This window comes from Ranitomeya variabilis, chromosome 2 (genome assembly GCF_051348905.1).
Source record: "Ranitomeya variabilis isolate aRanVar5 chromosome 2, aRanVar5.hap1, whole genome shotgun sequence".
Classification (NCBI taxonomy): Eukaryota; Metazoa; Chordata; class Amphibia; order Anura; family Dendrobatidae; genus Ranitomeya; species Ranitomeya variabilis.
Window position 1 is genome coordinate 205076782 of NC_135233.1, and position 25688 is coordinate 205102469.

Here is a 25688-nt window from a genome sequence, read left to right on the forward strand (position 1 = left end):
ATCCTCAAACGTTCAATCTTTTAGTAAGCAGGTGGGGTCTCCCGGATGTCGACCTCTTTGCCTCCCATCAAAATGCAAAAGTCGAAACATTTTTTTCCCTGAATCCAACAGGCAATCCCAGAGCAGTGGATGCTCTAGTTCAAGATTGGCATTTTCATCTAGCCTACGCATTCCCACCAATCCCAATCCTTGCAAAAGTGCTGCGGAAAATTCGGATGGAAGGGACTCCAACTATCCTGATTGCTCCATTTTGGCCCAAAAGAAGTTGGTTCAACTTGATCATCCAACTACAAGTGGACGGGCCAGTTATGTTACCCATAAAAGACAATCTCCTCTCTCAGGGGCCAGTTTTTCTCTCGGACCCTCAGAAATGGAATTTAGCGGCGTGGTTTCTGAAGCCCAGGTATTGAAAGCAAAAGGGTTATCAATTCCTGTCATAGCCACCTTACAAAAATCCAGGAAGCCAGTAACAAACGCCATTTACAATAAAATCTGGAAAAAGTTTTCATCTTTTTGCCTACCTATCCTTCCAGACCCTCTCAGGCCAGATATGCCTAGGATATTAGATTTCCTACAGAAAGGCTTGGAAATGGGCCTGAAACCTAGTACTCTGAAGGTCCAAATTTCTGCGCTCAGTTCTATGTTCGATCAAGATCTAGCAGGCCATCGCTGGATCAAAAGGTTCATGACCTCAGCAATCAGAATAAACCCTAGGCAACAAATCATAGTTCCTCCATGGGATCTTAACATCGTACTTCAAGGTCTTACGGGTCCACCCTTTGAACCTCTGTCTTCCTGTTCCCCACAAAATCTTGCTTACAAAACCGTTTTTTTGGTAGCTATAACTTCAGCCAGAAGAGTGGGTGAATTACAGGCCTTATCGATAAGAGAACCTTATTTACTGGTTAGAGATGACTCAATAGTACTCCGTCTGGATCCTTCTTTCCTTCCAAAAGTGGTCTCTGAATTTCATCGTTCCCAAGAGATCGTTCTACCTACCTTTTGCAACAAACCTGCAAACTCAGAGGAAAGGAGATTTAACACTCTGGACGTTCGTCGTATCCTGCTTCATTACCTGGATCAAACTCGAGATCTTAGAATTGATCATAACCTTTTTGTTCATACTTCGGGGCAAAATAAAGGGAAGAAGGTAGCCAAAAATACCATTGCTACATGGATTAAAAAAGCCATAACAGAATCCTACCTTGCTCAAAATAAAATACCTCCGGTAGGGATCAAGGCCCACTCAACTAGATCTACGTCAGTTTCCTGGGCAGAAAGAGCAGGCGCATCTCCGGAGCAGATCTGCAGGGCAGCTACGTGGTCCTCACTCCATACCTTCTCTAAACATTATAGATTGGATGTGTTATCCAATAAGGATTTGGTCTTCGGCCGCAAGGTTCTTCAGGCCGTTGTCCCTCCCTAGTGCCAAATTAGTTGGTATTCCTCCATATGCCGTCGTGGAAGGTGACTAGAGAAAATAGAATTATTCTTACCGTTAATTCGGTTTCTAGGAACCTTCCACGACGGCGCTAATTCCCTCCCGATACATATTCCTGGATTAATTCTGGGACTCAGAAGGTAAACCGGTGCTATGGTCTCAGTTGTAAGTCACTGGCAAGTGGGAGGTGGGAGGTCCTTTTAACCTCTCTGTGTTTCCTGTTCCCCATTAGGGCAAAGAGACAACCTCCATATGCCGTCGTGGAAGGTTCTTAGAAACCGAATTAACGGTAAGAATAATTCTATTTTTTTTACCCGATTCTGGGCTAAAAAGACTTGTATGACAGCTTTTAAGGCTTGGAGCCTTCATGTTGACACTTGGCTGCCTGCTTGTCGAGAGGGGGCTGGTGTGTTTTTTGTTTTTTTTTTTAAAGCTTGTAAAAATGTGTATTTTAAGGGAAAAAAAAGTTGGAAAAATACATGAAAATCCGACATGTTGTTTTTTTGTTGTTTTTTTTACAAGCAAGAATTCTAGGAAGCCTAAAAGACACACTTTAAGCTTTTCGGAACACAGACAAGGTGAAGAGGAGCTGCGTGATCATTGCGCCGACTGTTCCAGCAATCATTTTGACCTTTCGGGAATATAATTTTCCATTACTGGATGCAAACTATTTTCTGACCATGGAACATTATGCCACCTGCACTGATCATTATGACTGAGGAAGATGCATTGTTGGCACATAGTAAGTCTCCATGGCCTTAGTAAGGTAATGAATCACTTGAGACTCGTTTCCTAAGAGTCCTAAGGCTGAGGAGTTATGGTCTTGTTACTTTACTATATTAAAGCCTCTTAGTTTTTTCAGACCAGATAATTTGATCGGTTCAGAAACTCGCACTGATTTTCATGGCGCTATTTAAATAAGTGACTATCAATATGGTTCAGGAAGGGTCCGGTCTTTACCGTGAGTTTCCACTTTGCCTTATAGATGGGGTTTTGAGCGAGCGTTACAGATCACTTCCCCAGGACAGACTATAGTTTGATTTCTGCAGCCTTACAGAATGTATATACTGATAGATGCCACTTTTACTGACTAATCCAGTCTCAGAAATACTCACACCCTTCATGACAAGCGGCTTTAGTACTTATTAGAGCACCTCCGGCTGTTATGACCTGCCGCAGCCAATGCATAGCCAGACAGCAGCTTGTGCCAGCGTTCTTGAGGAATTTTAGCCCAGTCCTCATGGCCATGGACTTGGGCCTCTAGTTCATTAATATTCTTGGATTGGTGTGCTGCACCCCACCAAAGATTTTCCCTAGGGTTCAAGTCGGCTACTATGACATTCACTGCAAAATCTACAGGACTTGGATGTGGCAGTAAAAGGAATTGATCACTAGCCGCCAACAGATTCCTGAGGAGGCAGGTGGAGAAAAATGCTCCATTGACTGCAAAAAGTCCAACAGCATGGTTTGGTGACTGTGTATAGGAGGGGGCGCCAAAATAATATTTTCCCCCCAGGTGCAAAAAAACTTGACATGCAAAATGAGACAACCTGCAGCTGGAAGAAGAAAAATTACAATAACTCACTCAAAAACATAATGAAAAGCTCCCTGAACCTAATTTAGCTAATTGTGCAGAACATCTGCAGCATTAAATAATTATGGTGGGAGCTTAGCTTCACACATCAGTGTATTATCTGTGATGCCACTTTATCCTGTCTCCTGCTTGTGAAAGGTTTATCCATGTCAGCTCTTCCAAATGTAATGCTCGGTGTTGCATGATTGATTTTTTTTTTTTTTTTTATCGGGCAGCACGTAGACCCATGCGTGAATACGACGGATCTGAGTTATAGACTCTGAGACAGGCTGAACATGGCAGCGTCAGCTATCCCTGTGCTACACACTAAGTTCTGCTGAACTGTATATTGGCTCCATATTTCTTCACTTTGAAGAATAAAGATACAGGTGCATCTCACAAAATTGGAATATCAAAAAGTAAATTTTTCAGTTCATTGCAAACAGTGATATAATTCAGTTTTTTTTCCTGTTAATGTTGATGATTATGGCTTACAGCCAATGAAAGCCCAAAATCATTATCTCAGTAAATTAGAATACTTTATAACACCAGCTTGAAAAATGATTATAAAATCAGAAATGTTGTCCTACTGAAATGTATGTTCAGTAAATGCAGTCAGTACTTGGTCGCGGCTCCTTTTGCATCAATTACTGCATCAATGCAGTGTGGCATGGAGGCGATCAGCCTGTGACGCTGCTGAGGGGTTATGGAAGCCCAGGTTGCTTTGATAGCAGCCTTCAGCTCATCTGCATTGTTGGGTCTGGTGTCTCTCATCTTCCTCTTGACAATACTCCATAGATTCTCTATGGGGTTAAGGTCAGGCGAGTTTGCTGCCAATCAAGCCCAGTGATACTGTTGTTTGTAAACCAGGTAGTGGTACTTTTGGCAGTGTGGACAGGGGCCAGTCCTGCTGGAGAATGACATATTCATCTCTAAAAAGCTTGTCGGCAGAAGGAAGCATGAAGTGCTCTAAAATTTCCTGGTAGACGGCTGCGCTTAAAACAAGCCCTATGGGGATGGAAAATGTAAAAAAAAGTTATGACTCTTGGAAGCAGAGGATGGAAAAGAAAATGACAAAAATGGAAAATCGCAAGATCATGAAGGGGTTAAAGAGTAACAATCATTTTAATTTTGTTTTCATAAATCAATGGTACAAATTAAAATAATAAACTTTGTAATATATCTTTATCAGAGAACTTCGCTTTTTTTCTCTTCCTGGACGGATCATTCATTCTCAATTCACAGGTAATATTCGTCTTCAGTGAATACAGACTTTCCCATTACTGAGATAGGAGATGACACTTGGTGCTCATGAAGTTCTATGGAGAACTGTAACTGTCGTTTCACTAGAACGTATAGTACAATGGCTTTTACTGCAGCCAGTCATGGAGGAGTTAAAAAAAAAAAAAAAAAAGTCTGCACACATAGGTCTTTCCATGTTAACAAGCGCTCAGCTCTCTCCCTAAGCTTTGTTCCTTCCATATCCTTTATTCTGACTGTGAAAAAAAGACAGAAATCATCTTGTCCTGAATGCAAATGAGTGTGATCCGGCTCTTATTTGCATGATGTTCTCTCCCAAATTATTGTGACAACATGAACATGATACAGCCGGGGATCAGCGCGGCGACATTATACACTTCCCACTGTGTTTTTGGAAAAGAATAATAGAGTATTAAAAAATCTGCAGTTCTTCACTGTGCAGAGAGCAGGCAGCGCTGGCCGAGGCCAACCTCCGGGGCAGCGCTGGCCGAGGCCGACCTCCGGGGTAGGGCTGGCAGAGTTTGAACTCCGGGGCAGTGCTGGCCGAGACTGACCTCTGGGGCAGGGCTGGCAGATGTTGACCTTGGGGGCAGCTCAGGCTGACCTCCAGGGCAGGGCTGGCAGAGGCCGACCTCCGGGGCAGCGCTGGCCTACACTGACATCCGGGGCATGGCTGGCAGAGGATGACCTCCGGGGCTATGCTGGCCGAGGCCGATATTCTAATTTTATGAGAAGCACCTGTATGTGCAATTTTACTTTTTTTTTTTCAATATCTTTATTTTCAATGAGGGAGAAGGGTGCACCCCGTGCTGCATTTTTTAAAAGGTTTTTCTGACTCTTCCCCTGGTCCAGCAATGAGCCGCTGCTCTTGCTGTCTGCTATTGACTGCTGTGCTGACGTCATTTTGACAGCACCTCGTACCCTCTGCTTTGGCAGAGTTGAGTAAAGCCAGCTTGTTTTTTAAAACTGTAGCTGCGGTATAGGGGTTTTCCAGAACCAGAAAACCCCTTTATTTAGTTTATTTTAAAGGGATATTCCGGTCTAACAAAGAATAAATAAAATCACTGAATGGGTGATAATTAGAGATGGGCAAACGTGCTCGGTGATGCGGTGTTATCACTCGAACTTGTTACTCAGCGAGTAATGGGCAGTGCTCTATGTAAAACTCGAATTCCCGCCCCGCATCTTTGGTGCCTATTACACAGCCAATAAGCAGGCGGTTATTCCCTGTGTGTCACTGTAATGCCGTAGCCATCTTGGTTGTGGCATTACTGTGACTGACTGGCCGTGTGACATCAGGGGTTATAAAAGGACAGGTGACGCTCGGCACACTGACGCCATTGCACAGCTCTGTTGACACATTGTATTGGAAGGAGAGAGTTCTTGTCTAGGCCTGTGTGTGCACAGTATAACGAATCAGAGGTCTGTAGTGTAGATACTGGTGCAGAACCTGAGCCGTCATACTAACAGCCCTTCTAAGGGCTAATCATCGTTTGTATCACACACAATCTGAATTTAGCCTAGGGAGGGAGAGAGTCGCAGGAGCAGGGAGAGTGACAGAATCCAGTCTGTAGACAGGGATTAGGGCTGTGCAGTCCATTGGCAATATATAGCTACAGCTTCTTTTGGGGGGACGCTGAGAAAATTGAACATATTTTGATCCATCGAGTATAACACGATTTCTGTTATATAACACAAAAGGTAACACTCCAAAGAATCGTTACAAAATTTCCCTGGGTTAATTTCTTACTCATACATTCTTCTGTATTTTTAGAGAGCGATAGATAGAGATCTGACTTAAGCATTTTAAAATTTTTCAGGGTTAAATTTCTCAGCCATACAGTTTCACATGTTCTGTGATACACTTCTGTGATATCGAACACTCCAAAGAAGCGTTAAAAAAAAATTAACTGGATTACAGTTCTTATCCATACACTATTCTGTGGTTTGAGGTACGTTTCTTGTGATCGATAAAACAAAAAAAAAAGCGTTAAAAAAAATGTGTTACATTACGGTGGTATTAAACTCACAAAAAAACGCTTTGACTGCTGCAGGAGACCAATTTTTATTTATTTTTTAATTAAAAATAAACTTGGTTTCAAGAGACCTAGCAATTACAAAATGCATAAGGTGTGCCTTAAGGGACGGAGAAGTGGAAGTGCTCATGACGGTGCACGTAGATGTCGAGGACGTGGGGCAGGTGCAACTATGCCTGTTGTTGGCGCCCAAGAAACACCCATCCATGACACAATAGCTTTCGGTCCAACTTTACAGGGAGGCACGGTACACCACTTCTGAAGCCAGAACAGTGCAAACAAGTGGTCATTTTGATAGCAGATGCTTCCAGCAGGGTTAGCAGCACCACCCAGTCTTCCACACGGTCCAGTCTCATCAGCCTACAGTCTGGATCACTTAATCCTCAATCTGATCCTCCTTCCTCCAACCATGTTGAGTCCCAGGAGACTAGTGATCCCACACTAGGACACTCTGATGAGCTCACTACAACAACATTTCTTGATTGTGGCCTCTCGACCTGTATGTTCCAAGAAAAACAGGAGGACATGATGTTTAGTGATGTACAAAACTTAGAGCAGCCACAAGAAGATGACGGTGGGGCAAATTTTAGCTAAGGACAAAGATGACGATGAGACAGTTTCTGCTAAGTCTTGTTGATATTAAGTCACAAAGTCAGGAGAACCAGGCTTCGGGAGTGGAAGACGAGGTGGTGGATGACGTATTCACTGACTCAACATGGGAAGCTGGCATGCAGAGCAAGGCCAGTAGCACTGAGGGGGAGAGATTGGCAGCACAGAAACAGGCAGAAATAGGCAGTGGGGTGACCAGAGGGAGAAGATGGGCAACTGTTCCTGAATTTCTCCATCAAACAGTTAGGTATTCCCCAGTCTGGGGCTTTTTTAAAGACTGTTCTGAAGTAAACAAAATGGCCATTTGCAATCTGCCATACCAAGGTCAGCAGGGGTCTGATTACTAAGATCCTAATCACCACCAGCATAATGAGGCATATGTCATCTAAGCACCCGACTCAGTGGGCCGAACACCTGGGTCCAGGATTGGTACCATCGGGTGACACCACTGCCTCTTCACCTGTGCTAGGTACTTCCCAATCCCCTGTCCAAAAGACTAGCGCAGATTCCTCCTGCCCTGCACATTCTGACTTACCATCATCAGGCTCTTCCAAATACATGTCCCAGCACAGCATCTAGCTGTCCCTAATAATTTATATTAATCTGGCACTCAATTTGTTGCATGCGCAAAAAGTTTATTAAAGATCCCAAAATCTTGTGACGTTTTGGTCTTTAACATAGACCTTACTCAGACTGGGATGAGAACAAAACAATAAACAAAAATAAAACCCAATTAGTAAAGGTGTTTTAACATTACAAATACAAAGGAGATCACAAATATCACAAAGAATCACAAAAAGTTCAGAAGCAGCAGCAATGTTAGTAAAAGAAACCATATGGATAAACCGTATGATAAAGCAATGTATAGATAAATATGTTTATAGTCACAGCGATTGAAGAAAATATAGTAGTATCACTTCATTCCAATATAAGAAGCAAAGGGGTATTTTAAACATTAGAATGACAAAGCATCTGGAGGTATAGAAATATGTTCACATCAAGTAAATATTCCATATAGAATGTTATATATAGAGAATAAGAATTAAAAAAAATAAATTAAGCCTAAAATAATAATAATAAAGAAATAATGAATTAACGATGGAAAATAATGATGTTAAAAAAATATAAAATAAAGATTAAAATAGTAGGTAAGAGTCAAAATAAGGAACTGGTTTAATGCTTACCATATGATATAAGTTATAATGAGATCAACCATATGAAGGGAAGTATCCCTGTGAAAATGCCCAATGGTAAAAGTGAGTGCCGTGTTGGTAGCAAAGGACAGGTAGTGGTTTAAGAAGAGGGTACACTTACCAATAAGAAGTCCAAAAAGTCGCGCAGAGAAAAGGTAGCCCTCCACCCCCTCTTTGTTCAGCTTGTTGAGAAAAGGGTGTATGGCCTCAAGGAAAGCGCCATGTGGAGCATAAGGAGCGCGCTTATATATGGTTTGTGCTGCGGTGCCGTAACTCCAATACTGGAAGTGACGCGACCGTGGAACGCAAGCCAGTGTATAGAGAGCGCGGTGCTGGAAATGAAAGACCGGAAGTGATGTGACCCTTGGAACACACTAGTGGAACACAAATAAAAAAAAAAAACACCGGAAATGGCATGATTGTGAGCCTGTGTGTAGAATATGTGAAGAAATTAAAGAATGCAGCTGTCCCTAATAGTGATGAGCGAACGTGCTCGGATAACGTCATATCCGAGGATCTGGGTGTGCTCATATATTATGTCCGAGTCTCCGCGGCTGCATAATTTGCGGCTGTTCGGCAATCCCCCACATGTGTTGAAGCAGTCTAACAGACGCAAATCATGCAGTTACAGGGACTCGAACATAATATACGAGCACTCCCAGATGCTCAGATAACACCCGAGCATGGTCGGATAAGATGTTATCCCAGCACGTTCACTCATCACTAGTCCCTACTCCAGGCCTTGGAACGAAAGAGAATGTTTGTAACCAACCACCCACAGACAGACCCAAAGGCTAAACGAACACATTTCCAGGCTACTTGCCATGGAAATGTTGCCGTTTCAGCCTGCTGGCAAGGAGGATTTCCCCCGACTCATGGGGGCAGCCAGCCCTCGGTACTCTGTCCTCACCCACCACTTTTGCTTCGGTGTGACATCCCCACCTAGTACTAGCACGTGTCCAAGAACATCACCCGTGCCCTTACCAATACACTTACTGGGATTGTCCACTTAATGACCAACACGTGGACAAGCGCTTGTGGCCAGGGATGCTACTTTTCCCTCATGGCACACTGGGTGAATATTGTGGAGGCTGGGGCCAAGTCACACCCTGGCATGGTACATGTGCTCCCAGTGTCAATGATTGCTGGCCCTACTTCGATCAGGGCTTCCTCCACCTACAACAGTTCATGCACCCCCTCCTCATTCTCTGTCTCCTATGTGCGCTCTCAGAGCACGTTGTTTACATCAGCTGGAAGCTCTGCAGCATGGCCTCAGTGAAGCAGCAACAGGGTCTGCTGAAGCTAATTTGTCTAGCAGACAAACCACACACTGCGGCAGTTACTTAAAGGAATAACAGACCAGACAGATCTATGATTTTTGCTGCTGAACCTCCAACCAGGAATTGTCGTGTGTGTGATAATGGCCATAACCTGGTGGCAGCTGTGAAGCTTGGCAAACTCACACATGTACCATGCTTGGCACACGTGCTCAACTTGGTAGTTCAGTGGCTTCTTAAAAACATACCCAGATTTGCCAGAGCCACTGGTCAAGGTCATCAGTCCCCATTTTTGAAAGCAGTCTACAGCTGCCGCCATTCTGGCACTGCTGCAGCAGCACATGCAAGTGCCAGCTCACCAACTGTTGTGCGACATCACCACACACTGAAACTCCACACCGCACATGCTGGCAAGGCTTTGTGAGCAGCAGAGGCCAGTGGTTGAGTACCAGCTCCAACACGCCCATCGGTATTCTGGTCAGCCTCCGCACATAACTGAAGAATGGGCATGGATGTCTGACATTTGTTTGGTTCTCTAAGACTTTGAGGACTCCACAAAGATGGTGAGAAGCGATGACACTGTAGTCAGAGCAACTATACCGCTTCTGTGCCTACTTAAACAGTCGCTGCTGACAAAGCTTTGCATGCGGAGCAGGTGAGGATGGAAGACAAAACACAGAGAGATTGTAGCCAGCACAGCCTCATCTCATCTGGTCAGCACAGATTGGGTAACAATGAGGAAGAGGAGGAAGAACAGGGATTGGAGTCTAGTAGCCACACAACCTTCGTCCCTCCTCATTCCCATTCATGTAGAAGAGATGGAAGCGAGGGAGATGGAGAGTCATCATTATGATGGAAACAGGAAAGTGTTGGCTGTAGGGAGCTTTGCACATATGGCCGACTTTCCCGTGACACTCGAGTTACATTTATCTTGTCCAAAAAAAAAAAAAAGATAACTAGTTGTTCATCCTGGTAGACCCAAGACCCACGCTACAAGGAGAACTTTTGCATCTCTTCTTCCTGAGGTGGAGAGGTCTTCTAAAATGGTGCTATACCAGGCGGACCATTGAGAGGAATTATTTCATCATATTTTCCACAAACAAGGCTAGCAGTAGGGGGCAAGCTTCCTTGCCCAACCAAGGAGAAGAGGCCAGGGAGAAACAACTGAGGCAAGGGTACACTGTGAAAGGCGTGGGACAATTTCATGACACCATCCCTGCATCCAGGACTGGATATTTTTGACAAGGAGGGAAAAGTTTGTAAAGATGGTCAAGCAATACCTGGCCGACCAAAGCGAGATACTCCCTACTTCCTTTGCGACTTTCAACTATTGGGTCTCAAAGCTGGAAACCTGACATGAGCTGTCCGTGTATGCCTTGGAGGTGTTGTGCTGCCCTACTGCTAGCGACTTGTTTGAGTGGGTTTTTATTGCTGCTGGGTGTTTGGGGGGGAGATAAACAGATGCTTTTGCCTGTCAACTGAGAATGCCGACAGACTCGCTCTCATAAAAATGAACAACGCCTGAACTAGCCCACACTTTTCCACACCACCAGATAACAGCAGCACATGAAGCTTTTAATATTCAATATTTGAATGAGGCCCACCAGTTGTTGCCTTTCAGGGGGTCTATGAATAACCCTCCTTATAATTTTTGCCTGGCTTTGCACTTTCTGCAAAGCGTTTATGACTGTATAAGTACATCAACTACACTTTCAAAATATTCTACATTTTTTATGGATTTAATAAGTCATCCATACAGTTTAACCCTTATTACTGCATTACGGTAGTATGTAAAAATCACAAAAAGCATTGAAAAATATTATTTTTAGATTAGATTACTGATCCATACATAATTATGTGCTTTCTGTCATACCACGAAAATGTAACAGTCCAAAAAAAAACCTTTAAAATGTTTTGCTGGGTTACATTTCTTATTCATACACTTTTCTGTGGTTTGAGGTACATTTTTGTCATAAATAACTGGGGAAAAAAAACAAACTTTTGTGATGTTAAATTTCGCAGAAATAGAGAATTACATGGTCTTGGGTACATTTCTAATGATTTATGAACACTCCCAAAAGGTGTTAAAATTTTTTGCAGTGTTAAATTTCTCATCAAAACACTGTGAAAATTTGAACGGACTGTACGAGGCCTCCTTTATGTTTGATACAGGGTGTATCCGAGTCCCTAATTTTTGACAGTTCTCGTTTCCTTCGTAAATGAAAGTCAAATTTCTTTTTTTTTTTTTTTTTTTTTTTAAATTAAAACATTTTTCGATTACTTATTTTTTTTAGAAATCCTTTAACCTCTTTCTGACCTCTGACGGGATAGTACGTCCGAGGTCACATACCACGCTTTGATGCAGGGCTCCGGCGGTGAGCCCGCATCAAAGCCGGGACATGTCAGCTGTTTTGAACAGCTGACATGTGCCCGCAATAGCGGCGGGTGAAATCGCGATTCACCCGCCGCTATTAACTAGTTAAATGCCGCTGTCAAACGCAGACAGCGGCATTTAACCAGCGCTTCCGGCCGGAAATGAGCGCATCGCTGACCCCCGTCACATGATCGGGGGTCAGCGATGCTTCTGCATTGTAACCATAGAGGTCCTTGAGACCTCTATGATTACTGATCGCCTGCAGCTGTGAGCGCCACCCTGTGGTCGGCGCTCATAGAACACCTGCATTTTTGCCGCATAGCAACGATCTTATGATCGCTGCTATGTAGCAGAGCTGATCGCGTTGTGCCAGCTTCTAGCCTCCCATGGAGGCTATTGAAGCAAGGCAAAAGTAAAAAAATATATATATATATAAAAGTTTAAATCAACCCCCTTTCGCCCCAATCAAAATAAATCAATAAAAAAAAAAAATCAAACCTCATATTTGGTATCGCCGCTTTCAGAATCGCCCGATCTATCAATAAAAATAAAGCATTAACCTGATCGCTAAACTGTGTAGCGAGAAAAAAATTTGAAACGCCAGAATTACGTTTTTTTGGTCACCGCCACATTGCATTAAAATGCAATAACGGGCGATCAAAAGAACGTATCTGCACCAAAATGGTATCATTAAAAACGCCAGCTCGGCACGCAAAAAATAAGCCCTCAACCGACCCCAGATCATGAAAAATAAAGACGTTACGAGTATCGGAAAATGGCGCAATTTTTTTTTTTTTTTTAGCAAAGTTTGGAATTTTTTTTCACCACTTAGATAAAAAATAACCTAGTCATGTTAGGTGTCTATGAACTCGTACTGACCTGGAGAATCATAATGGTCAGTTTTAGCATTTAGTGAACCTAGCAAAAAGGCCAAACAAAAAGTGTGGGACAGCACTTTTTTGCCAATTTCACCGCACTTGGAATTTTTTGCTCGTTTTCTAGTACATGACATTGTAAAACCAATGATGTCATTCAAAAGTACAATTCGTCCCGCAAAAAATAAGCCCTCACATAGCCAAATTGACGGAAAAATAAAAAAGTTATGGCTCTGGGAAAAAGGGGAGGGAAAAAACGAACACGGAAAAAAATGGAAAATCCCAAGGTCATGAAGGGGTTAAGGTGTAATTTCTCATCGGTTTGGAATGTTTTATTGTCAGTCCTTAATGTGGAGTAAAAGTATGACACCATTGTTCTCAGCAGCGATCTGGGAGTCAGAGATGCTTCCAGGGGTCTTCCGTCATGCTGTTCTCCTTCCATTCAGCACTTTTCCATCCATTTGAACATTTTCACTCTCCCCCTTTTTGTAGGGTCTGCCGGAAAAAATGCTCAGCTTTCCCATTGACTCCCTTTATATTCGTTACTCGAAACAAGCAGGATAGTAGTAGGAATTGCTCTGTTCGAGTAACGAGCATTTGAGCATACTAGTGCTCGCTCATTTCTAGTGATAATTGTTTGCTTCTATATAAAGGCATATGTTAGAGGTATAGCCTGCTGGAAACCCAAGAATGAATGTGAACAGAGCCTGAAAAGGAACCTAGAAGCCAGATCCTTAGGTCAGGTCCATTGGCAGAACAGGCTCCGTCCTAGGTCTTCTCTGCACCTAATAAACATGAAGTTTTGGGGTTCGCTGGAAGGACTGAGGGTGGCAGGGAATGAGGCCCATTCTGTGATGTCACCATTGTAAAGAGATGAAGAATGCTAAACATTTAATAAGATATATTCTATGGATTTCTCTTCTTGGAGTCGTCATATTCATGTAATCTACAAAGTATCTACGGAACTCTAAAAACAACTTCAGGAAACATTATCTTGGTTATTGTGTAACATTTGCATAATTGTTTCCAGCTTATTAAAGAACCATGAAAAGAGCCCTTATAATAATCCCTGGAAAAGGGAAGTGAGGGTCTTTTGTAAGGACGCAAAGCGTTATTGATAGCAGGCAAGCGTCACAGGCTGGCAGAATATACAACACATCTGTCCAGACTTCTGTACTGCACACCCCGCCCTAAAGGGATTGTCCAAGCATTAATATCGATGACCCATCTGTAGGATCTAATGAGTGGTGGTCCGACACTTCGCAGGAGCCAGATGTAAATAGGTGCAGTGGCCACTACCAAAAATTGTACATCTGATCTCATTTAAGAGAGCAAATCCGTAGGGGATATCAGTTATCAGACCTTCACCGACATGCTATTGATGTCCTATCCTTCTGATACGTCATGAATAATGGATCCCCAGAAAACCCCATTTAATATGGATACACAGATACATGGTTTGTGAAATATTGGATATTATACCCAAGACATCTAAAATAAGATTGATTTACACGTTCCCCAGTGGGCATCTGGAAGACCAAACCAGTCCTTAGTGGAGTAGGTGTAATGGTATCCAAAGAAGATTTTCCCCTTGATATATTTCCATTTGCAGAAGTTTACAGAGTTCTAAAAAATTAAGTTCCCATATGTCTATCAGTTGTGTCCTGGCAGTATTTTACGCAAGAGCCGGATGACAAAGTTGTACACTTTGCATTAGACCAATGTATAGGGAATAATTTCTAAATGTGAGAATATCCCTTCAAAATACATCTTGTGTTTGACTTGATGAATATTTACATTGCTCATGTGTCAGTAAGTCTTACGTTATATCACCCAAGAAACATTGGATGTAGATTACGTTTATTATAAATGGTAATAAATAAGTATCATTTTATAACAATTGGGCCTTTATTTGTAGTCTCAGATCAACCAAATGTAAAAATTGTCTTTCGTTTATACAGGTGTCCAGTGGCATAGCTAGAGGCCTAAGGGCCCCCACCAACATGTCGGTCAGACGTACAGGCCCTTGTAATAGTGTGCTCCATTCTGGCCCCTTCCTATAATGTCCTTCATCCTAGGCCACAATTCTGTAATAATGACCCCAGTCCTGGATGTCTTCTCCAACACATGGGGAGAAATTGCACACCAAACATCAGATACAGATCCTTAAATTGTTCAGTGGCATATGCTAGCTATCGCAGTGCAGGAAGCCAGCGGCAACTGATCTAGTCAGGCGCTCCTCCACCAGCGGCCATTGTGTGGACAGGAGAACTGTGCCATCTGTGAGGAAAGCTGCACTAACAAGAGCAGGAGGAAAACATGTCATACCGGTATAATATGTAGTGACACAAAGCATGTCACCAACACATCTGATGAAGATAGATTGACCCTGTTACACTGTCTATTGCTGGCTGCAGAATGAGGTAACAGTGGCTAAAGGAGGTAAATTGCAAAGTTGGAACAAAACCCAGTTGCAAAAATGTTTTTTTGGTTTTAGCCCCAATTGCATACATTTACACAACACAAGTGCTCAAACCTATTGAAGTTCATCCCTGCGTTTGCCCCTGTCTGCTCCATCACATTTCTAGATTTTTGCTCCATCCCTGTAGATGGATCTATAGACAGATTTGAGCACGAACAATCAATGGAGGAAAGACGTGGTGATGCCAAGTAGGGAAAGATATTTTTGTCCCTTTAATAAGATATTTATAAAAGGTTTGTGGGTAGTGGATGGAGAACAGGGGAAGACACTCCTGTCCTACAAGAAAGCTTTATGTGAAAAAGGTACTATTAAGGGTACACCATAACACATTTATATGGACAAAAAAAAAAAAATTCTACCTGATTATGCATGCATGCCCACCCAGAGAGCAAGATGGGGAAAAAAATCATTTTAAGAGGAAGCAGCTTTTTCACAATACAGGAGACTCCATCTGTTCCTTGGAAAGACAAACACACCAAGATGATTGTTCATATTTTTCCTGAACCTGGGCCCAAGACCAAGCAGGTACTATGGTCCCTTAGTCCCTTCGCTGGTTACATGACTTATCCATATCTGGTACTGCTACTTTGGCCTTTCAAATGACAGATTGGTTGTGCCTGGTACTGCAGGTCAGTCATGTTTGTCACTTTAAACACTGAAGGGGCTGTGGAACTCCAGCTCTGCTGATCAGTGGGGCTCATTACGGATATTACTTACCGGTTATGTGTTTTTTCATAACCCATGACGGCACCACAAGAGAGGGGATCCGCCCTTCCAGGACAGCAAACCACCTATATAAAAAGGGCGGCTCCTCTCTCCACATTAGTTGGTTTACAGAGCACGAGAGGAGACTCCTAGGTTAGTGTATACACTTAAATCATACATCTCCTATTCATCCTTAACATCCTCCAACACCAAAAAAGGGTATATGAACAAAACAACGATCCACCGATCAAAAAGACTGATTGAACAGGTAGGGAATATAAAGGTGGCATCATGGGTTACGAAAAAACACATTACCACTAAGTATATCCGTGTTTTTCAGTCACTCATGATGGCACCACAAGAGAATTACATAGAATTATTTATATCTTAGCGAGGGACCACAGCTTGTAAAACCCTTCTCCCAAACGGGAGGTCAGAGGAAGCAGACAGATCCAATCCATAGTGTTTATAGAAGGTGGACGGAGAGGACCATGTGGCCGCCTTACAAAATGGGTGTATGGAGACATCAGCCTTCTCTGCCCAGGATGTTGCCACAGCTCCTTTGGAATGTGCCTTCAAACCTTCTGGGATGGCCCTTCCTGCACTGACATAACCTAGCTTAATAGCCTCTCTGACCCATCTCGCTAAGGTCAGTTTGGACATCTTAAGACCTTCTCTAGACCCTTGGAGGGATACAAAAAGTGCCCTCTGTCTCCTCCATGGTTCTGTAACCTCTAAATACCAAAGCAAACATCTCCTAACATCTAGAGTATGTAATTTTTCTCCTTTAGGATTGCTAGGGTTAGAACAGAAAGATGGTAATATAATCACCTGTGAAATTTTGTAACGACCTTAGGGAGATATGCGGGGTTTGTCGAACCTCAAAACTACCCTATCCTCCAGAATCTGAGTGTAAGGGGGTGGATATGCTGACCAAGCCTGGATGTCACCTATTCTGCGAACTGATGTAAGGGCTACTAGCAGAGAGGTCTTTAGTGAGATTATGTTATCTGAGGCAGAATGTAAGGGTACCGTCTCACAAAACGATTTACCAACGATCACGACCAGCGATACGACCTGGCCGTGATCGTTGGTAAGTCGTTGTGTGGTCGCTGGAGAGCTGTCACACAGACAGCTCTCCAGCGACCAACGATGCCGAGGTCCCCGGGTAACCAGGGTAAACATCAGGTTACTAAGCGCAGGGCCGCGCTTAGTAACCCGATGTTTACCCTGCTTAAAGTTGTAAATGTAAAAAAAAACAAACAGTACATACTCACATTCCGGTGTCCGTCAGGTCCCTTGCCGTCTGCTTCCCGCACTGACTGACTCCTGGCCGTAAAGTGAAAGCAGATCACAGCGGTGACATCACCGCTGTGCTCTGCTTTCACTTTACGGCCGGGAGTCAGTCAGTGCGGGAAGCAGACCGCAAGGGACCTGACGGACACCGGAATGTGAGTATGTACTGTTTGTTTTTTTTTTACATTTACGACGGTAACCAGGTTAAACATCGGGTTACTAAGCGCGGCCCTGCGCTTAGTAACCCGATGTTTACCCTGGTTACAAGCGAACGCATCGTTGGATCGGTGTCACACACACCGATCCAACGATGACAGCGGGAGATCCAGCGACGAAAGAAAGTTCCAAACGATCTGCTACGACGTACGATTCTCAGCAGGGTCCCTGATCGCTGCTGCGTGTCAGACACAGCGATATCGTATGGATATCGCTGGAACGTCACGGATCGTGCCGTCGTAGCGATCAAAGTGCCACTGTGAGACGGTACCCTAAGGGCTCAAAGGGACCTTCTGTCAATACTAGATTTAAGTCCCATGGAGGGGCTTTAAAGGCAGGCATTGATCTAGGTCTATCACAGGTTTTGATGAACCTGGCGATCCATTTATTACACGCCAGGTCACAACTATATAGCTCCCCTAGGGCTGAGACCTGCACCTTAAGGGTGCTAACTGAATGACCGAGCTCTAGCCCTTCAGATTGAACTCCAGGATAGATGTTAAAGGGATCTCCCTAACTCCCCCCCCCCCCCCCGACTTCTTCTTTCACTGCCAATTTAATGAGGGTTCCCCATCAAGGGCCAGAAACTAACTGATGCAGAGAGAGGAGTCACCTTTTCATCTTGAATGTTTCTTGTCCTTGAAGGGCAGATCCTCTCTCTCGTGGTGCCATCATTGCGACTGAAAAACTTAAAATTTGAAACTTTAAAAAACACAAAAACAAAAACACACAGTTCTAACTTTCCCAAATCTCAGGATGGGGGAGAGGGTTATTAAGTTATAAGAGATTCTTTAAATGAAGGAGGGGACTAGGGGAAAAAGACAAAAACACAGTTAAAAGATCTGGTTTTAATCCCAGAGCTCTGATATTGCTGCTTTTTTTTTTGTTTTGTTCCATTTCACTTGTTTTTTCAAGCACAATATGGTTGTAGGCCAACTTCTATAAGGCATTCTCTGGGGGGTCATGCACCTTCACTCCTCCCTGATACTACAGAGCCAATCAATCTCAGATGCTGCAGTGATTGACAGTGTCTGGTAGAGAAGGGTTAAACACGCACACTCCCCAGGGAAAACAGATTGTTGACCACCTGGACATTTTGTCTAAAAAAAAGTGGTCTAAGGGCCCCTTCACACTGTGCAATCAAAGTCTGAACGAGCGTTCGATTTGTGACGTTTATCCGTCCTCGTTCCGAGGTTGCAAAGTGTGACATGGCGTTACGATTTGCGACGCAGCCCAGCATCGTACGATGTGAAAGAAAGAGCAGAAGGGCCCCTTCACACTGGTCGATTCTGCTACGATTACGACGCATTTGCGTCATATTCGACATCGCAGTACGAGCTCGTAGCCAGCGGTCACACTCTACGATGTTAACGCTTTTTCTGACGTAGTTGCGATGTGAACGTCACGCGTCGCAATCGTACGCTACCCTTCACACCGCCATAGTCCTACGACTCCGAGCGTGACGTATTACCAGCATGGGCGTGCTAAAACGTCACGCCCAATCAGGAGACAGGTATGCGGAAGCCCAACCCACGTAGTCGCATTACGAGCTCGTATGACCGCCGTCACATACTACGATTTCGACCGCCACAGCGAGACATTTACGACGAAAGAAAGTTCTGCTCTTTCTTTCACATCGTACGATGCTGGGCTGCGTCGCAAATCGTAACGCCATGTCACACTTTGCAACCTCGGAACGAGGACGGATAAACGTCACAAATCGAACGCTCGTTCAGACTTTGATTGCACAGTGTGAAGGGGCCCGAACTTTCTTTCGTCGTAAATGTCTCGCTGTGGCGGTCGAAATCGTAGTATGTGACGGCGGTCATACGAGCTCGTAATGCGACTACGTGGGTTGGGCTTCCGCATACCTGTCTCCTGATTGGGCGTGACGTTTTAGCACGCCCATGCTGGTAATACATCACGCTCGGAGTCGTAGGACTATGGCGGTGTGAAGGGTAGCGTACGATTGCGACGCGTGACGTTCACATCGCAACTACGTCAGAAAAAGCGTTAACATCGTAGAGTGTGACCGCTGGCTACGAGCTCGTACTGCGATGTCGAATATGACGCAAATGCGTCGTAATCGTAGCAGAATCGACCAGTGTGAAGGGGCCCTTACATACTATGCTCCAAAAGACAACAACTGAATATCGCTGCTTTGATGTAACTGTGCAGCACTGAAAAGAGCAGCATAATCAGGAGCTCATGGATTTTTATAAGGTTTTTTAACGCCATTGTTTGAACAGGTGACAGGTCTCCTTTAATAAAAAAAATAAAAATAAAAAAAAGCCCACCGATAACCTCTAAATACACCCAGTGTAAATTGTACAACTGAAGAATTGACCAATTTAGTGTTTGACAAAAGTGGCAGAATTATTCCAATTATTCCATTGCACATGGTCTCAAATTTTTAAAAGACATACTGTATTTCTCACAAAGTCACTGAAAAGTTTGTTTCACAAATGTATGAAAATATAGATTTCTATCCTTTGTACAATATAACATTGACTAAAGCTCATCGCTGGTCTTTGCTGAAGATATGGGGCTTCCTTCTCCATCCTGTAATACATGGAAGGCGACCAGAGGACATTTCTTGACATTGAGACACACCAGCTTCTCAATTGAAGCAGTCTTTACGATATTGAATCCCTCTTCCCCGCCGAATGTGCTGGGTTTCCAGTATTCTGGTGAACATATAGGATTCCCCATAAGTCCTTTGAGTGAGAACGGTGCTCCAATTTCTATCATACTTTCCCCAAAAATAGAATTTGGATGAGTTTTTTCCAACATGAGGCCGGGGTAAAACTCCACTGCATCTATATCACCGTACAAGGATTCAAGTTGTGATGCAATTTCTGTTTCTCCTGTGTTTAAAAAAAAAAAAATTAACGAGTGTTTTAGACCCAAATAAGACTTTATTACGGATTTTCACATTGTCATGGACTCTCCGAATTGCTGAAATGCCCCATCCATAATATCAGATTACCTCTTGTCCCAAAGTCAAGTTCTCATTTAGACTCCCCTACTTTGGGAAAATTGTCAAGAGATCGGTCTCTGGTGGTCCCATTAAGAATGAAATTTTTTTGCTGGAAATGCAACATTAACCCCTAAGGCTACTTTCACACTAGCGTTTTTTTGCATACGTCGCAATGCGTCGTTTTGCCGAAAAAACGCATCCTGCAAAGTTGTCTGCAGGATGCGTTTTTTCCCCATAGACTAACATTAGCGACGCATTGACACACATCGCAACCGTCGTGCGACGGTTGCGTTGTGTTGTGGCGGACTGCTGGCAGCGAAAAACGTTACATGTAACTTTTTTGTGCCGACGGTCCGCCATTTCCGACCGCGCATGCGTGGCCAGAACTCCGCCCCCACCTCCCCGCACCTCACAATGGGGCAGCGGATGCGTGGAAAAACAGCATCCGCTGCCCCCGTTGTGCGGCGCTTGCACAGTATGCGTTGGTACGTCGGGCCGACGCAGCGCGACGGCCCCGTATCGACGCTAGTGTGAAAGTAGCCTAATCCCTTCTAAATGTGTCCAATTAGTGTAGGGGCATTAAAATACTTGTTGGAACCTTGGGGGAACCTTGGGGGAAGATGGGACAAAAGAGTAATACTGATCACCAAGTGACTTTGCCGGCTCACGTAGGGACCATCGTGTTACTTCCATGCATAAGAGCCTATGGGGTCGCAGAATAAGACCTTATAGACTAACATTGTAAAAAGATCCAAAGAAAAAATCCGCACCACTCCAACTTTCTGTGTAGTTAAAAAACCTTTGTCCTTGATTTCTTTCAATGTGGTATGGACATGTATACCATGTATCTACATGGACCCGTAGAAGCGTGTAATATGTGAAACGGCCGTAGTCCTCTCCTTGTACCGGCATTATCTGCAAACGTACTGCTCTGTAACCATGTCCATACCACATTGAAAGAAATAAAGGACAAAAGGTGTTTTTTTTTTTTTTTTAACTATGCAGAAAGTTGGAGTGGTCTGGCTTTTTTTCTTTTTTCTTTGGATCTTTGTACATGTGTCTCCAAGCAAGCACACTCTCTACCGTGGATTCACCGGGCAAGGTGACGCTGACTCAGAAAAACGTTTATACTCACTGGTGGAGAAGGTAATTTCTTAGTGCCATTCTGTTGGTTTTTTTTGTTGGTTTTTTTTTCACTTTATAGACATCCAGTCCACATAACCTGTTATCAGACTAGTTGGATCACACGGATTTAAGTGATCCAGAAGAGGAAAGTAGCAATGCTGAGAAATGGGCAAGATTGCAATTAGGAGTTTGATGCAGATACACTATTCAGGCATAAGGGATTAGGGAATAAGACCTTTGCTGGGACTGCTTCTTTAAGAGATGGGGGGGTTGTTAAGGCTAAAATAAGCCATCATTCACTGTAGAATTGGGTCTGCCGTTTGTGATCACCCGCCAACTACACTCTCCGGGATTCTTTCAATTGAAGAGCACTGCAGTCTAGTTGGCATGTGACTGCAAGTATAAATTACATCACCACCAACCCGCACGGGGAGTATTCAGGTTCTATCTTATGTGCTCAGTCTGTAGTCACAAAGAACGGCTGCTTTTTATTTCAGTGTTAACGAACACTTTATCAAAGTGATCTATATAAAAATGTAAGCAAAAAATGTTTTTAATTTGTTCTTTGACAATGATTTATCCTAAACATCTTTTTAGTGTTTTTTTTTTTTTTTTATTACTGGATTTTGCATTACGCGATTCTTTATCTTACCAAACTATTCCATACCAATGTGCCCATTTATACTGGCAGATAAAGGCCAAAACGGTATTCATTTGGGCTCCGCCTGGCAATACAGGCTTGATATATCACCATCTACAGGAATATCCAGTGTCTTAAAAAGGATTGTCCACTACTCCGATAACCCCCATGCTTCCCTCCCACCAAGTAAAACAGCAGCTGTAGTCACCTCTGGTGTGGTCAGCCTTCCCGACGATGTCGAATATTAAAGAAGCTGCAAGGATCACTTGACATGTCAGGCTAGCCCCAGGAAAGCCAGAGCCAATACCGGAGGGGTAAAATAATATCAGCTTTAGGGATTGGGAATGGGTTGTTTGCGTAGTAACTCGGCCTTTAATCACATCATGATCTGCCTCAAGGTAAAATTTATAACAGTTTCCCTTCTCCTTAATCGCATTATTTTGAACTCTTAAGTTGGTGTCCTAATGAGCTACAACTTTAAAGATATTTTCACACACCAAATTCACCATAATTTCTGCCACAAAGGTGACGAATTCTGGCAAATGACTGGCATATATTTCTTTTGCAGGACGATACAAGCTGAAAGGTGTGCCACATTCCTCAGGAGTCAGAGGTCCTTTAGTGTGGTGCATTTTACTCCAGTGCACACAAGTCTTGATGAATCAGGGTTAAAATTAATAGAAAATAAACACTGATTAAAAGGGACTTTACCATGAACAGAACCCATCCGGATCCCCTTCCCTCTGCAATGCACCACAGCGGCGAGTGGCCGAGGTTGAGCATTGGTACAGTAGATTCCCCAATAGTCATGATGTACAGATATACTAGATCTTTACTAATCACTGTACCTGTTAAATCCTGGAAAGACTTGTATGCTTTCAAGCCAAATCTTTTACGATATTCATTGAAAGGTTGTAGTCTAAGTTTTCGGGATTCGTCAATAATTCCAATGGCGATGTGCAAGAGACGAGGGTGCAAGTTCTTTCCGCCACCCACCTGTTCAAGAAAAAAAAAAAAAAATTATATATATGTCTTGGAAAAGTGCTTGTTTGATGTTTCTGTAATCACACTGACCTGGGCAACCACGTTTCCAGTTCATTTTTACTACATAAAAGCTATAAAACACGTTCCTTTAAAATCTCAGGCTCTGAACACCATTGTTACTCACTTATGGAATCATAGTAAGTCGGATCCAAATTAAACTTATGATTACATGGGCGGTAAAGATTTTCAATGCCATAATGTACACCGCCTCATTAGGATGTAATATATATCCAGGTGTCATAAGATTTGCATCCGCGGGCGACACATCTCATACTGGGGTTGGATGATGAAATAAGTCTCCACTCGAGCAGCGTACAAACTATGAATAGCATGGCACGTGTATGTACTCGCTGCTGAGAAAAGCCCACAGGGAATAAAAAAGCCGCTCGGAGCGTAGAAGACTAATCCTTAATGTACTGGACAGGGAAGGGGGAGAGCAAGAACTATCCACGTCAGGGTAGGTTTTAAAGGGTTTTCCCAGTGAATACAAGAATGTTCTAGCCACATGACCAGTGGACATCCCAATCTGGTCAGATCCTCAATCTGGTCTGGAGAACGGTGCCCCCCTGTGAATGGAGCCATGATGAGTACGCTCAACAACTGGGACTTGTCATACCAAGAGCAAAGAGGTGAATGTAGGCATGTTCAAGCATCCGCACCACCATTCACACAGTGGACCCTTGTTTTCTCGACATCAAACCCTCAGTGATCATACATCCCTGTGGATAGCTGGAAAGCCTCTTTAAAAAGGTGAATGATGTTGAAAAGGCAATGCCGAGTGGGAGAATTAGTAATTTAATTTCTCTGCCCTACAGGAACACTAATTTTTATAGTGCAGGATCACTGGTGATGGCAAATTTGGCCACTAGCTACAAGTTGGTGCAGAGAAGGTCGTAGACCTTTGCCAAGAGTCGTTAATTTCTACCACCCATTACACATGCATGCTCAGCTTAGTAGAGCACATCCATGTTGTTAATAAGGCCGGACCCCTCAGTCAGTAGGACAGTCTGATGAAACGCCATTCCTAACTGGGCAAGTTACCCATCCAGAACATCTATCGATCCCAGTTACAGGGCTGTGAAGTGCCCCATGACAAGAAGCTGAGACATATGCACCCTACCGCTACATTAACTGAAAGAATTAAAGATATTTTTTTTAGTCCCACAGGTCAAACCCCCCCCCAGCAATCAGCAAGGTATGACTCAACTTGTAGTTGGAAATGACCATTGTGTATCTGCCGATTGGTGCAGTCATCGGATAAGTAGTGTAGTCACAGTTTACCTTTCCTGCTATCTGCTTTGTGAAGGACTCCACCAGAGCTTCCACCCCGTAATCTGTGAGCATTGTTGTGTTATAGATGAAGTTGCTATAGCTGTAATCCTGTCCGGAAATGGTAAAGCTGTCTGGCATGAGGGGATGCCAATGGTACAACTGGTTAAACTCCACAGCAATTCTGTTGCGGTACTGGAACTGGACGCCAAAGAGCAATTCGGGATCAAATTTCAGCTTTAAGTAATATCCGCTGAGGTGTTGAACATAGTCTTCTATTACTATCTTAATGGTCTCTCCTACAAAGAAAAAACACAAAAACAATTTTGGGGTCTGTAGGACTAAATGTTAATGTCTTTCTAGTCTAGCAGTCCTGATACACTTCGTGTTCTAGATTGGACATTCCCTTTTATCTAGATAGGTCCAAATTGTTGAGATTTCCTTCTTAATTATACTCCCCCCCCCCCCCCCTGCATCTTAGGCAATGCCCCTGCATGGCTCTTCCCAGTTAATCTCCTCAGTCATTTGGCTTCCCCTGACTGAGTTTTGAGAATTTTCCGGTGCTTTGGCACTATAACTGGTAAACACATTAAGAACCATTTACCAAGACAGAGCTCCAAAATACCCTGCCTTGATGGATTACCCGCCTTAAGTCAGCATTTCTGGTGTGTTAACATTTACCCTTGCAAAGTTTTTTACAGCATAAAAAAAAAAAAAAAGCGTATTCATTGCAGTGTTAATCTGTTAGAAAAATGAATTTCTGTCTGTGGAAGCGTGTGCAGTCTGCAAAGTGGAATGATGTCCCCAGATGAAGCTGACCTAGGCAAAACAAAGTGCAATTAAGGGAACCAAACACTTAATATTGTAAAAAGGAGAGTGGCTATCCCAACTGGTAAGATCCAGAGTAAATGTTGCAGTCCATAAATCCTTCATTGTTGCTATAGGACATGTTATACAGTAAACATATATACATACACGATGTATCAGCACACTGAAACTAATACATGAACTCCAATATTGCTGTAAACATTTAAAAATTTAAGGTAATAGCTTTTTTTTTTTTTTTTTTTTTTTTTTTTTTTAAATCAAAGAGTGCAAAAGCCTCCAACCATGTCAAGGTGTACCTAAATATGGATGGTCCCCAACCACTGTATGTCATCTCTTCACGTATTCATTAGTTGGAGTGTGTATGTATGCATGCATATTGGCCACCGAGTACTTAATGTACAGGTGCACAAACACTAAATATGTGCGAGCCCCATTTTTGCTTTTTTCCCCCCTCAGTCCATCTGG

The 25688-nt window shown here is 43.3% G+C and overlaps 1 protein-coding gene across 1 annotated transcript in view; it reads right to left on the reverse strand.

Moving 5' to 3' along the window:
- Window positions 1-19742: 19742 nt before the first annotated feature.
- Window positions 19743-25688, reverse strand: part of PTGS1 (prostaglandin-endoperoxide synthase 1) — an 80655-nt gene continuing 74709 nt past the window's right edge. Inside the window, exons 9-11 of the mRNA XM_077283473.1 lie at window positions 24408-24694; window positions 22931-23078; window positions 19743-20204 (exon numbers count right to left, since the gene is read on the reverse strand). Coding sequence (XP_077139588.1) covers window positions 19849-20204; window positions 22931-23078; window positions 24408-24694 — 791 coding nt within the window. The 3' untranslated portion in view covers window positions 19743-19848. The remainder of the gene's footprint in view (window positions 20205-22930; window positions 23079-24407; window positions 24695-25688) is intronic.